Here is a 12641-nt window from a genome sequence, read left to right as displayed (position 1 = left end):
TTAGATTGTGTGTGTGTGTGTGCGTGTGTGTGTGTGTGTTACTAACCTTACCCTAGTCCCAGCTGGTTGCAGGTCAGTTTGCTGAGCTCGTGGTTCCACTCGTCTGCGCAGACCTGATACTCTGCTGCCGTCCTGAACACCGTCAGTACAGACCCCGACCGATCGGACAGAGACACTGCAGAGAGGACGGATCAATACAAGACCTGATCACCTACACTGATCAATACAGAGCCTGATCGGTATATATGCACGTGATAAATACAGAGGGTTCTCTACCACCGTCGTACCACAGTTCCACTCGTCCGAGCTGTCTGAGCAGTGTTTCTTTCCGTCGCACCACAGAGTCCGATGAACACACTGATGGTTGTTACACGACAGCTCGTTGTCTCTGCACACCGCTGAGGACACAGTCAGACATGTTATTCATGACACGATCATGTGTTCAGATTAATGATAACACCAGTAATACAAGCAGTGTATCCACTCACAGCAGTTCGCCTCGTCCACCAGCAGGGGGCAGTCTGGGAAGCCATCACAGATCATACTGGCTTTAATACACACCTTACTGCCGGGACACTCCCACAGAGCACGCTCAGAACAGCCTGACAGAGAGGTGACATCATCAACACCAACCTGAGTCATGTGGACGTGTACGGTAAAACTTGTTGAGACAACACAGGCCAACAGGAAGTGTTACAGCGTTCGGGGGACTCTTGTTTTGAAACGTTTGCGTGTCTCACCACAGTTGTCCTCATCGCTGTGGTCGTCACAGTCCAGGTGTCCGTCACAGCGTTTGGTCGCCAGGACGCAGCGACCTGATCGACACTTGAAGTGGCTGGGGGAGCACTCTGTTGCCATGGCAACACACCAGAGACAACAACAAGGAAACAAGAAATTGACACAATTATTATGTTGTTGTTTTTTTTCAGGGGCAGAAACAGTTCAGCCTCAATATCAGGACAGACGGACGGACAGTACCGTCGACTCCATCCTCTGGCAGCAGACAGGTTGTGTTCCCTCCTTCCTCAGGAAACTGACTACAGTCAGAGTCCTCAGGCCACTGCAATCCCACAATGCCGAGCACAGACTCACACTTCTCCTTCGCATTACGACACAGAGACCTGCGAGGACGAGAGATGTTTAAAAAAATGAACTAACAGGGCGGGACCCTCTGCAGTCTGACCTGGTGACGGATTAACTAACCTGCAGGGCGGGACCCTCTGCAGACTGACCTGGTGATGGATTAACTAACCCGCAGGGCGGGACCCTCTGCAGTCTGACCTGGTGACGGATTAACTAACCTGCAGGGCGGGACCCTCTGCAGACTGACCTGGTGATGGATTAACTAACCCGCAGGGCGGGACCCTCTGCAGACTGACCTGGTGATGGATTAACTAACCCGCAGGGCGGGACCCTCTGCAGACTGACCTGGTGATGGATTAACTAACCTGCAGGGCGGGACCCTCTGCAGACTGACCTGGTGATGGATTAACTAACCTGCAGGGCGGGACCCTCTGCAGTCTGACCTGGTGACGGATTAACTAACCTGCAGGGCGGGACCCTCTGCAGACTGACCTGGTGATGGATTAACTAACCCGCAGGGCGGGACCCTCTGCAGACTGACCTGGTGATGGATTAACTAACCCGCAGGGCGGGACCCTCTGCAGACTGACCTGGTGATGGATTAACTAACCCGCAGGGCGGGACCCTCTGCAGACTGACCTGGTGATGGATTAACTAACCCGCAGGGCGGGACCCTCTGCAGTCTGACCTGGTGATGGATTAACTAACCCGCAGGGCGGGACCCTCTGCAGACTGACCTGGTGATGGATTAACTAACCCGCAGGGCGGGACCCTCTGCAGACTGACCTGGTGATGGATTAACTAACCCGCAGGGCGGGACCCTCTGCAGACTGACCTGGTGATGGATTAACTAACCCGCAGGGCGGGACCCTCTGCAGTCTGACCTGGTGATGGATTAACTAACCCGCAGGGCGGGACCCTCTGCAGACTGACCTGGTGATGGATTAACTAACCCGCAGGGCGGGACCCTCTGCAGTCTGACCTGGTGATGGATTAACTAACCCGCAGGGCGGGACCCTCTGCAGTCTGACCTGGTGATGGATTAACTAACCCGCAGGGCGGGACCCTCTGCAGACTGACCTGGTGATGGATTAACTAACCCGCAGGGCGGGACCCTCTGCAGTCTGACCTGGTGATGGATTAACTAACCCGCAGGGCGGGACCCTCTGCAGACTGACCTGGTGATGGATTAACTAACCCGCAGGGCGGGACCCTCTGCAGTCTGACCTGGTGATGGATTAACTAACCTGCAGGGCGGGACCCTCTGCAGTCTGACCTGGTGATGGATTAACTAACCCGCAGGGCGGGACCCTCTGCAGTCTGACCTGGTGATGGATTAACTAACCTGCAGGGCGGGACCCTCTGCAGTCTGACCTGGTGATGGATTAACTAACCTGCAGGGCGGGACCCTCTGCAGTCTGACCTGGTGATGGATTAACTAACCCGCAGGGCGGGACCCTCTGCAGTCTGACCTGGTGATGGATTAACTAACCCGCAGGGCGGGACCCTCTGCAGTCTGACCTGGTGATGGATTAACTAACCCGCAGGGCGGGACCCTCTGCAGACTGACCTGGTGACGGATTAACTAACCCGCAGGGCGGGACCCTCTGCAGACTGACCTGGTGATGGATTAACTAACCCGCAGGGCGGGACCCTCTGCAGTCTGACCTGGTGATGGATTAACTAACCCGCAGGGCGGGACCCTCTGCAGACTGACCTGGTGACGGATTAACTAACCCGCAGGGCGGGACCCTCTGCAGACTGACCTGGTGATGGATTAACTAACCCGCAGGGCGGGACCCTCTGCAGTCTGACCTGGTGATGGATTAACTAACCTGCAGGGCGGGACCCTCTGCAGACTGACCTGGTGATGGATTAACTAACCCGCAGGGCGGGACCCTCTGCAGTCTGACCTGGTGATGGATTAACTAACCTGCAGGGCGGGACCCTCTGCAGACTGACCTGGTGACGGATTAACTAACCCGCAGGGCGGGACCCTCTGCAGACTGACCTGGTGACGGATTAACTAACCCGCAGGGCGGGACCCTCTGCAGACTGACCTGGTGATGGATTAACTAACCTGCAGGGCGGGACCCTCTGCAGACTGACCTGGTGATGGATTAACTAACCCGCAGGGCGGGACCCTCTGCAGTCTGACCTGGTGATGGATTAACTAACCTGCAGGGCGGGACCCTCTGCAGACTGACCTGGTGACGGATTAACTAACCCGCAGGGCGGGACCCTCTGCAGACTGACCTGGTGATGGATTAACTAACCTGCAGGGCGGGACCCTCTGCAGACTGACCTGGTGATGGATTAACTAACCTGCAGGGCGGGACCCTCTGCAGGGTGACCGGGTCACACTTGGGGACCAGCAGCGTGCAGGCGTAGAACATGAGGTACTGGTAGCAGCCGGTCTGAACCAGGGCGGGGAACAGAGAGGACTCCCAGGACACGGAGCTCTCCCTCTGGGACAGGTGGCCCAGGTAGTTGGGGTAGCTGGTCAGGTTGTAGGGCAGGTTCATACACAGCTCCAGGCTGATGGGCTCACAGCGGGCTGACACACACAGAGGCACAGTTAGTACCAGCTGCCACCACCGGGGGGAGACATTCTCCACTCAGTCACAGTCATACACTGTCAAGCTATATAAACTTGACCTTGACACTAAGCTGTGGTGATTTCCTGGTGTTTGAGGTACCTGTACTTTACCTGAGAAGACTCATGCACTAAAAACTCACACACAGAAAATGAAAAATGACTGTTAAACTGCATTATTCAGTGGTGGAAGAAGTGCGGAGATGTTAAACTTCTTAGGGGAAAGTATAAATACCACATTATGAATATACACCATTACAAGTAAAGGTCATTCAAAATTTTACTTATTTAAAAAGTACAAAATGTACGATGTGTATCAGAGTACGTTGGGATGGTATATGTTTCATTCCTTCTTTTTTTTTTAACTGTTTTTAAAAAAAATAATTGTAGTTATTTACTTTCGCCTTTAATATCCTAATGTCTCTATGTTCTTGTTTTGTATAAGATTTTTGTTCCGTGTCTTGTAAAAACACTTGTGGTGAATAATAATAATAAAAAAATAAATAAAATAAAAAAGGGACCTATCTGGCCAACCTTACCTCAGGTCACGTTAGCTCGCTAGCTGTCCCTTTATCGCTCCTGGCTAACAGGAAGGGCTTTGTACCCTTTCATCATTTATTTATTGTTGTTACATCAACACTGTTTTCATAACACAACATAAGTTAGGATCATGGATCACTTTAGTTGAAGAAGTAATTTGGCAAGCTAGCTAGCTGACATATTCACTCAGATAGAATTTTGCTAGTGATAATGGCAGTAAGCAAGCTAAGTTAGCCAGCTAGCTGAAACTAAGCTACACTGTATTGAGCTGGTGTCGGCTGCTTCGAAACATTAGCTGACTGAGTAATTCCCACATGGCAAGCTAGCTAATTCAGCCTTGTTGTCGGAAAAAATATTACGATGTTTATCACTCACAATGGTATTTTGCTGCGTTTGCTAGCTAACTAGCAATTTGTCCACATTATCAAGCAACCTAATGTTATATAACGTAAGCCATCTGAAACCACAATGTCTTTCACACGTCAGCATTAACATATAGATGTTATAGATACACAAATAGAATTCCTAACATTAGGAATTCTATTTGGTACTGGGGGGAACTGGAATTATGATGTGGATATGAAATTGATGGATTCACTGTTCATCAGATAACAAATGAGAGTTTTCTAGCTAGCACAGCCTGCAGAGCTTCAGCCTTATTCCCCACCGCTTGGACACCAGAGCAGATGGCAGCTCTGACCTTAGCCCCTTTAGCAACTCAAGTTCAGTTGGTGCAAAGCCCAGGCCCGGGTTCACAGCAGGTTTAGTCTGTGTAAGGGCAGCAACAGAAAGTTTGCTGCTACAGTAGGGCCTTGAGGCAGTCAACAGGAGGGTTCAAGATAAGAGCCCAGCGCTTGGGCACTCAGTCTTGCTCCGGCTAAACTCAAGTTGCTACAGGGCACTAAGTGAAGTCAGTGCACAGGCTGCTTGAGACGACTGAGAAAATCAGGGAGGGCCTCAGATTTAAGTTACGTTATAACCTGTTTGCTCAGAGGTTATAAAAAACTTCATGATACATGTAGAAAAGAGACGTACAGAACCTTTAAGTACAGAACTTAATTAAAAGCTCTGAGTATTCTTCACCCACAGTGATTAATATGTAAGTACAGAGTGCAGCACTACAGTTTCTGATGTGTTACATTCAGGTTTATCTGTCGTAGTGAGGACGTGTTCTGGATCATGCAGAGTGAGGACTCACTGCAGTTGTTGTTGTTGTTGGTTCGGGGGTCGCAGGCAGCGCTGCCCACGCCGCACACTGATGGACAGGAAGTGGAAATACAGCTGGGCTGACCAGGAGGACACACACCCTGAGCTGGAACACACACAGAAATAATAAGAACCAGAGACGACGGCGGATGAAGAGATGTGAGACGGGTGTTACACAGACAGATGTCTCACTCTGCTCTCTGCTGCACTGCTCCTCATCGCTGCCGTCTTTACAGTCGTCCTCTCCGTCACAACGAAACGCAGAAGGAATACAGTGACCGTTCCTGCACTCCAGCAGACCCTGACTCTTACAGGCTGCACACAAACACATCAGAGTTATATTTGAAACTAGTCAGTATAAAAAAAAACAGTCATCGCGGACAAAGCAGTGAATTTCAGCACCATGAATCATCAGTGACTCAGCTGTGTTTGTCAGCACAGCTTTATTCTCTTGATGTTTGATTGACAAACAAAAAGAAGCTTCAGCTCCGTTTCTTTGAACAAACAGTCATCTGTTACCCGTCATCTTTTTATGTTGTTTATCACAAGAAATCTTTAGCTGCTGTTAAAAAACACTGGAAACATCTCAGAGTGACGTAAGCTACATCTGGGAGCTGTCTGCTAACAGTCAAGCTTATCCAAGAAGAAACAAATGAATCTTGAGTTCCTCAGTTATTTGTTTGAGTAAATTAAACACAGCTTCTCTTTAATGTCCACGTTATAATGTCCAAATGTCCAAATGCAAAACATGGAGTCAGTTCTCAACAACTCTCTGTGCTTCTGATCTGTAACGTCGACAGGAAGTGACCGCCATGAGACGGCGTATCATCTCTAGTCAACGACTCTTTGTGCTTCTGATCTGTAACGTCGACAGGAAGTGACCACCATGAGACAGCGCATCATCTCTAGTCAACAACTCTCTGTACTTCTGATCTGTAACGTCGACAGGAAGTGACCGCCATGAGACGGCGTATCGTCTCTAGTCAACAACTCTCTGTGCTTCTGATCTGTAACGTCGACAGGAAGTGACCGCCATGAGACGGCGTATCATCTCTAGTCAACGACTCTTTGTGCTTCTGATCTGTAACGTCGACAGGAAGTGACCACCATGAGACAGCGCATCATCTCTAGTCAACAACTCTCTGTACTTCTGATCTGTAACGTCGACAGGAAGTGACCGCCATGAGACGGCGTATCGTCTCTAGTCAACAACTCTCTGTGCTTCTGATCTGTAACGTCGACAGGAAGTGACCGCCATGAGACGGCGTATCGTCTCTAGTCAACAACTCTCTGTGCTTCTGATCTGTAACGTTGACGTTGCCAGGTGACGTGCTTTAAAACCAGCCACCAACCATTTCTAGCTCGTCATCATCTTGTTTTCGTCATGGAAAAAAAGACTGTTGACGAAAAATTTCCGTCATAGTTTTCGTCATTGTTCAAACTGGACGCTGGTCACAAAGTGTAACTGAAGGAAACAGTTTTATGAATGAACCTTCTCAGTGACTCACAGCAGTTGAGCTCGTCGCTCTTATCCAGACAGTCGTGGTCTCCGTCACACAGCCAGTCTCTGGACACACAGCGCCCGTCACCACAGCGATGTTCACGAGCCGGGTTGCACACTGACAACACACACACATTATGAATGGCAGTTTTTTAACCACAGGGGGCAGTAATGAGGCCACACCGTCAGACCAGAGTGAGCCGAAAAAACACAAAAGCTCAGATTTACGTCAGGACAGACGAAGACAAGCAGAGCAGCTTTAAACTTCAGTATCAAAATATAACCAATAATTTATTTTAAAATTAAAATAATTTGAAGTTGCAACAAGAAACAAACTCATTAAAATAAATGCTTTCAGAGAATCTCAAACTTTAAGGTCACTGTTCACCAAAATAAAAGCCCCCTCGTTTAGAGCAGATTAACAGCTGACAGACACAACATGATACTGTGTGTGTGTGTGTGTGTGTGTGTGTGTGTGTGTGTGTTGGCAGATGGACAGGTGGTGGATTCCCTCGCTCAGTTGATCCTGAGCTGCCACACTGCATCACTGACAGTGTGTGTTACTCTGTGTGTGTGTGTGTGTGTGTGTTCTCACCACAGCTGAGTTCGTCGCTCAGGTCTCCACAGTCGTCGTAGCCGTCACACACCAGAGCGGGCGACAGACACCGACCGGTGCTGCACCGAAACTCTCCGTCTGTGCACACTGCAGAGAGACAGTCAGACTGATGGCTGAGTTCAGGTGGGCGATACAACCCTAAAATAACATCAGGGTGTTTTTGACAATATTCCTGACGATATGCCAAATTGTTTTTGTTTCTGCTGGAGGAGCCGCTGACTGAGTTCCCTCTGAGTGGACGCCACAGTTTACGCCACACTACTGAAGCTCCTCCTCTTTTTGGAAGCACCGCGGAGTCCATCATCATTTCACTGTCAGCTGTGCTTGCTGTTGCCGTGGGTAACAGTGTGACATCAATGTTTCAAAGAGTCAAAATGCTGCGAGTATCATGATACTAAAAATTACAGCGTTATCAGGGCGGCCTCTAGCTCAGCGAGTTGAGTGTCCGCCCCACGTAGTCCTTTGCAGCGGCCCAGGTTTGATTCCAGCGTGCAGCCCTTTGCTGTGTGTCGTCCCCATTCTCTCTCCCTCTTTCCTGTCACTCTCTAGCTGCACTACAACAAAACATCTTCAAAAGATAAAATAAAATAATAGCAGTGTTGTTGCAAACAATATGATATGGCACACCCCTGTCACAGAGGTCAGGTGTTTCATCCACACCCACCGTTAACAGGTGTGTCAAATCCAGCACACTCTGCACTTCGCAGAGGAACATGGAGACTGTAGAGTGGAACAGAAAGAGCTCAGTGACTTTGAACGCCACCTCTGCCACAACACAGGTTCAGTTCTGCATTAGATCTGCACTGGTCATCTGAAAGTCGGGACGTCTCCAACAAGGTTTCTTTCTTTGAGTCTTTCTTGTTTTGCATCTTTTGTTCTCGTTTAGTTTTTATCTTTGTCCAAATTTCTTTTTTTAAATTCTCTAATTTTTCTGTTTTTTCTTTCTCATTTTTATTTTTCAAATATCTCCTCATTTTGTCTTTTGCTTTTGTCTCATTTTATTTCTTTTGGTTAAAGTCTGACACTCATATTTTTCTTCTTCTGTCATTTTATTTTCTGTCATTTACTTGTTTTTCTTTCAAATTTTGTCTGAACCGTCACACATTTTTTCTGCTGAACAAATTTTGTGTCTTTCTCATGTTGTCGGCAGTATTGGGCAGTAACGCGTTACTATTGGCGTTGGTTCCAGTTCCAGTAACAAGTAGTGTAACTAATTAATGATTACATTTCAGTAATGAGATTACAATTACCCCAAAAACTTATTAAAACATGACTTTTGTTATGACGTCACAACAGACATGAAATATCATCTGCTGACTCATTTTAATGGTCTCAATGTGCAGACAGTTTGGAGGACAGAAACTTTTTACCTTAGTCACTGCAAATATTTCCATGACTTTGATTTTGTTGGAAGTAAAGATGACAAGAACACTGTTGCTGCAGGTCGTCAGACTAAAACTCTTTTCACTGTGAAAAATGCATCTGAAACACTTTGGGTACTATGACCGACAGCACAACAACATGAAACTCCAGGAAATACACTCCACCAAAGGCGAGCCCTCAGCTGTAGCTCTGCACTGGCTGAATTTACACTTCCTGGCAGTTACCCTGACATTCACACAGAGACACATCTGAATTTCTTTATGGGATGTAATGGAAAAGTAATATAACTAGTAGTGAATTACTGTTGACAGGGAGTAATAAGTAAAGTAATATTATTATTTTTGGAAAGAATAACAAGTAGGCCTATAGTCTCCTGGTCGACTAGTTGATTATTTGGTCGCTATGCTCTCGTCCGACCAAATTCTCATTGGTCAAATAATCGCCGTGTTACTTTCATAAGGAGAAAAGTGCTACATCAACAGCTTTCCAGGATTAATCCATTATTTCCTGCGGCGGGGGGGGCAGGCTAAGTTACCTGTGAAAGACAGAAAGTTGAACTCGCCCACTCTCACACTCAGCGTCGCAGTGACACAGACCTCCTGTCTGTCTCTGTAAGCTGAAACCATTTCCCTCAGTGGAAACAAAGCTTTGATTTACTTTAATTTCACAGATAAGAAACAATAAATTGTGAAGACAATAAAGCCTCCACTAAAATAGCATTTTAAGTCATGTGTGTGATTTATCCTGGCTTCATATGAGCAGAGGAAATCTCTGCTAGCTGCTAGGCTAATTTATACAATGTAAAATGCCATAGGCTTGTGCTAATAACGTTAGCATGTTGTATTTGTTTGGAAAATGTGTCCAGATAAAGACAAGTGTTTGTCTGTGAATGCTGCGAGTTATAGTGAAGCTGATTTGTGTTTGAAACTGTCTCTATTAAGCCATGTTTAATGTGTGTTTAATGTGTGTTTAATGTGTGTTTGATGTGTGTTTTGAATCAACTATATAAATAAAGTTTGATTTGAACTAAACTTTACAGCTCTTAACACAGTCCTCCACCGCCGACTAGTGTTTTGGAGGTGTAACTGCAGAGTGACACAGACACACCACCACACAAGTAAAAATAACGTGCAGATTATTTTTTCTCCCACGACTAATCGATTAGTTGAAGATTATGTGCGACTTCAGTCGACCAAGATTTTCTTTGGTGGACTAAAGCTCCAGTAATGTGTAAGGAGCCCAACACTGGTCGTCAGTTTTCATCTCTTCCTCAAGTTTCGTTTCTTATTTCACCTTTTTCCTGTCATTAAGTTTTTGTTTTGTGTTTCTGTCTTAATACGTCTTTCCCTTCTCTCTGTTCCTCTTTTTATCTCCTGTCATCTTTTCCTCCTTCGGAGCTTCTTTTATTTTAACTCTTTGTTCCTTCTGTCGTTCTTGTGTTCGGTGTTCACGGCCGTAAACATCCTCAGAGGTCAGAGAGAGGTCGGGAGACATACACAGACAAAGAGAAAACTCTATCTGTCGTTACATTCCAGTGGTCTCAGCCTATAGCCTCCGTATATCGCCATGACGACCACCTGTCTGTCACAAACAGCTCCGGAACTTCCACCATTGTCGTCCAATCAATCACCTGCACACATCACCACGACAACGGGCTGAAGACTCCCCCTGCTATTTGTACAGATCACAATACAGTGTGTGTGTGTGTGTGTGTGTTCTCACAAGTGACCACAACACTATGGACCCCACATCTGATGTAAACATGAATGCGTGTGTGTCTCACCGCAGTGTGTTTCGTCGCTCCAGTCGTCACAGTCGTTGTACCCGTTACACACCAGTTTTTGTGGGATGCAAATCCCTGTCGCACACAGGAAGTGGTCCTTCCCGCCGCACACAGCTGTCAACCAATCACAGAGAGGGCGGAGCAGTGATGTCATCAAACCATCAGATCAGTGTGGAGTTTAAAACATTAAAACATGTGTGTGTGTTTGTTTTTACTCACAGGGTTTCCCTTTGATCTGTCTCGGCGTGTAACAGGCGGGGGGGGCGGGGACTGCTGTTGCCATGGGCGATGATGATGGGAAGGATGGCGAGGATGGCGAGGACGGCAAAGATGGCGTTGATGGTGGCGACAAAGCAAAGGTGACGTTGCTGAACTGCGAGCAGCGCAGGAAGTCGGGCCAGGAGGCGTTGAACATCTGGAGGACGGGCTCGCAGCCTTCCCTCGCTGCCTCACAGAACGATGCGCAGGGCAGCACGACCCGTCTGCACACACACACACACACACACACACACACACACACATCTCAGTAGCAGCAATAAAACACTAATACCCATAATCCTCCTGTCAGAGGTCGTTCAGAGTTGAAGCCGCTGACACCGAACACGTGTGCGCGTGTGTGTGTGCGTGTGTACTCCAAGAATAACATCCTTACGCACTCTGAAATTCAAACACACACACACACACACACACACACACACACTTGCTGTTCCAGTTACAGTCTGAACAGCTGACATTCATGTGGAGCAACAGGTTTGTTCTTGTCAGTGTGTGTGTGTGTGTGTGTGTGTGTGTGTGTTCTATCATTCTCCACCTGTCGCCAGACGTCGTCACAAACCTTGTTTGTTTACAATAATTAAGTTGAACAGTGTGATACAAACATCATGAGGAGGGTCATGTGACTGAGGAAGACGAGCGTTAACGATCCTCTTCATCAGTAACATCAGGTCACATTTATTCAGGGTCATTGTCATGGTAACGGGGTCACAGCACGCTGCATGCAGGATACACAGATACACCTCACGTGGACCCAAAGTTCACGGGCTCAGGTTCCTCCTGGAAACCTTTGGCCGTACGCCATTAGCAACACATGCTGAGGTCAGCACAACGAGCTGATTGGCTGTGAGTCAGTGGGTCTGTTTTCTCAGGTATTTATGTGTTACCTGTTGTGCGTCCCGTCGGCGGCGATACACTCAGGCAGCGCCAGCGAGCAGCCGAAGAGCATGATGTGTCTGTAGCAGGACAGTCTGCTGAGGTAGCTGAAGAACCTGAAACACATCATCAGTCAGAGGACGGCTCACGTCCACACAAGTTCAGTCCAGGTGTCCTGAGGCGTCCTCGCTACGCCTGTTTCATCAGGACACTTCAGACAAACTGTGTCATCAATATGCAGATGTGTTTCAGGTGAGAAAGTCACCGGTTTCAAAGATGTGAAGAGAGGCTTTGTGTTTTTGGATGTGGTTACCTTAGCAACATGTCGACCTCTGAGCTCTTCACCACGGCAACCGAGGAGGACAGCCATGTTTGGTTGTACGGCAACATGTGACACTGAGGCTCCACGATCAGCTGACAGCTACCTGGAGACAGAGAGAATATAAAGTGTTCAGTATTAAACGAGCGTCCCTGAAAGGCTGAGTGTCCAGTTTATTAGGAACACCTCACTGCAGTAACACAGTCCTGTGATGAATCATGAAGGTTTTAATCTTCAGTTTGTTGAACTGACAGCTGTTTTTTGTTCTTTTGTCTCCTCACGTTGATTTAAACAGTAACGTGTACCAGAGACTAAACTATTTCTGCTCAAATCTCCTCTCAGTTCTCTCACTGCACATTCAGTTTCTGACTCAACAGATCAGCCAACTCAGTCACCAGAATAAATGTTGACGTACAAACCACAGATATGTAACATTTGTAGATTTCATGTAGCGGATATGGTGAA

The 12641-nt window shown here is 47.5% G+C and overlaps 1 protein-coding gene across 2 annotated transcripts in view; it reads right to left on the bottom strand.

Moving 5' to 3' along the window:
• The window catches only part of corin (corin, serine peptidase), a 35620-nt gene that overhangs the window by 10264 nt on the left and 12715 nt on the right, over nucleotides 1–12641 (bottom strand). The window contains exons 4-18 of one of the 2 annotated variants that reach the window (XM_078164248.1): nucleotides 12171–12282; nucleotides 11869–11973; nucleotides 10928–11190; nucleotides 10709–10822; nucleotides 7522–7629; nucleotides 6934–7044; nucleotides 5618–5740; nucleotides 5418–5531; nucleotides 3438–3640; nucleotides 3017–3045; nucleotides 979–1121; nucleotides 741–848; nucleotides 489–602; nucleotides 288–398; nucleotides 52–175 (exon numbers count right to left, since the gene is read on the bottom strand). In XM_078164248.1, the coding sequence (XP_078020374.1) occupies nucleotides 52–175; nucleotides 288–398; nucleotides 489–602; nucleotides 741–848; nucleotides 979–1121; nucleotides 3017–3045; nucleotides 3438–3640; nucleotides 5418–5531; nucleotides 5618–5740; nucleotides 6934–7044; nucleotides 7522–7629; nucleotides 10709–10822; nucleotides 10928–11190; nucleotides 11869–11973; nucleotides 12171–12282 (1882 nt within the window). Of the gene's footprint in view, nucleotides 1–51; nucleotides 176–287; nucleotides 399–488; nucleotides 603–740; nucleotides 849–978; nucleotides 1122–3016; nucleotides 3046–3408; nucleotides 3641–5417; nucleotides 5532–5617; nucleotides 5741–6933; nucleotides 7045–7521; nucleotides 7630–10708; nucleotides 10823–10927; nucleotides 11191–11868; nucleotides 11974–12170; nucleotides 12283–12641 lie in introns of both variants that reach the window. The other variant, XM_078164247.1, reaches the window with a different exon arrangement.

This window comes from Epinephelus lanceolatus, chromosome 22 (assembly GCF_041903045.1).
Source record: "Epinephelus lanceolatus isolate andai-2023 chromosome 22, ASM4190304v1, whole genome shotgun sequence".
NCBI classification, from domain to species: Eukaryota; Metazoa; Chordata; class Actinopteri; order Perciformes; family Serranidae; genus Epinephelus; species Epinephelus lanceolatus.
This window is presented reverse-complemented; position numbering and strand designations above follow the sequence as displayed.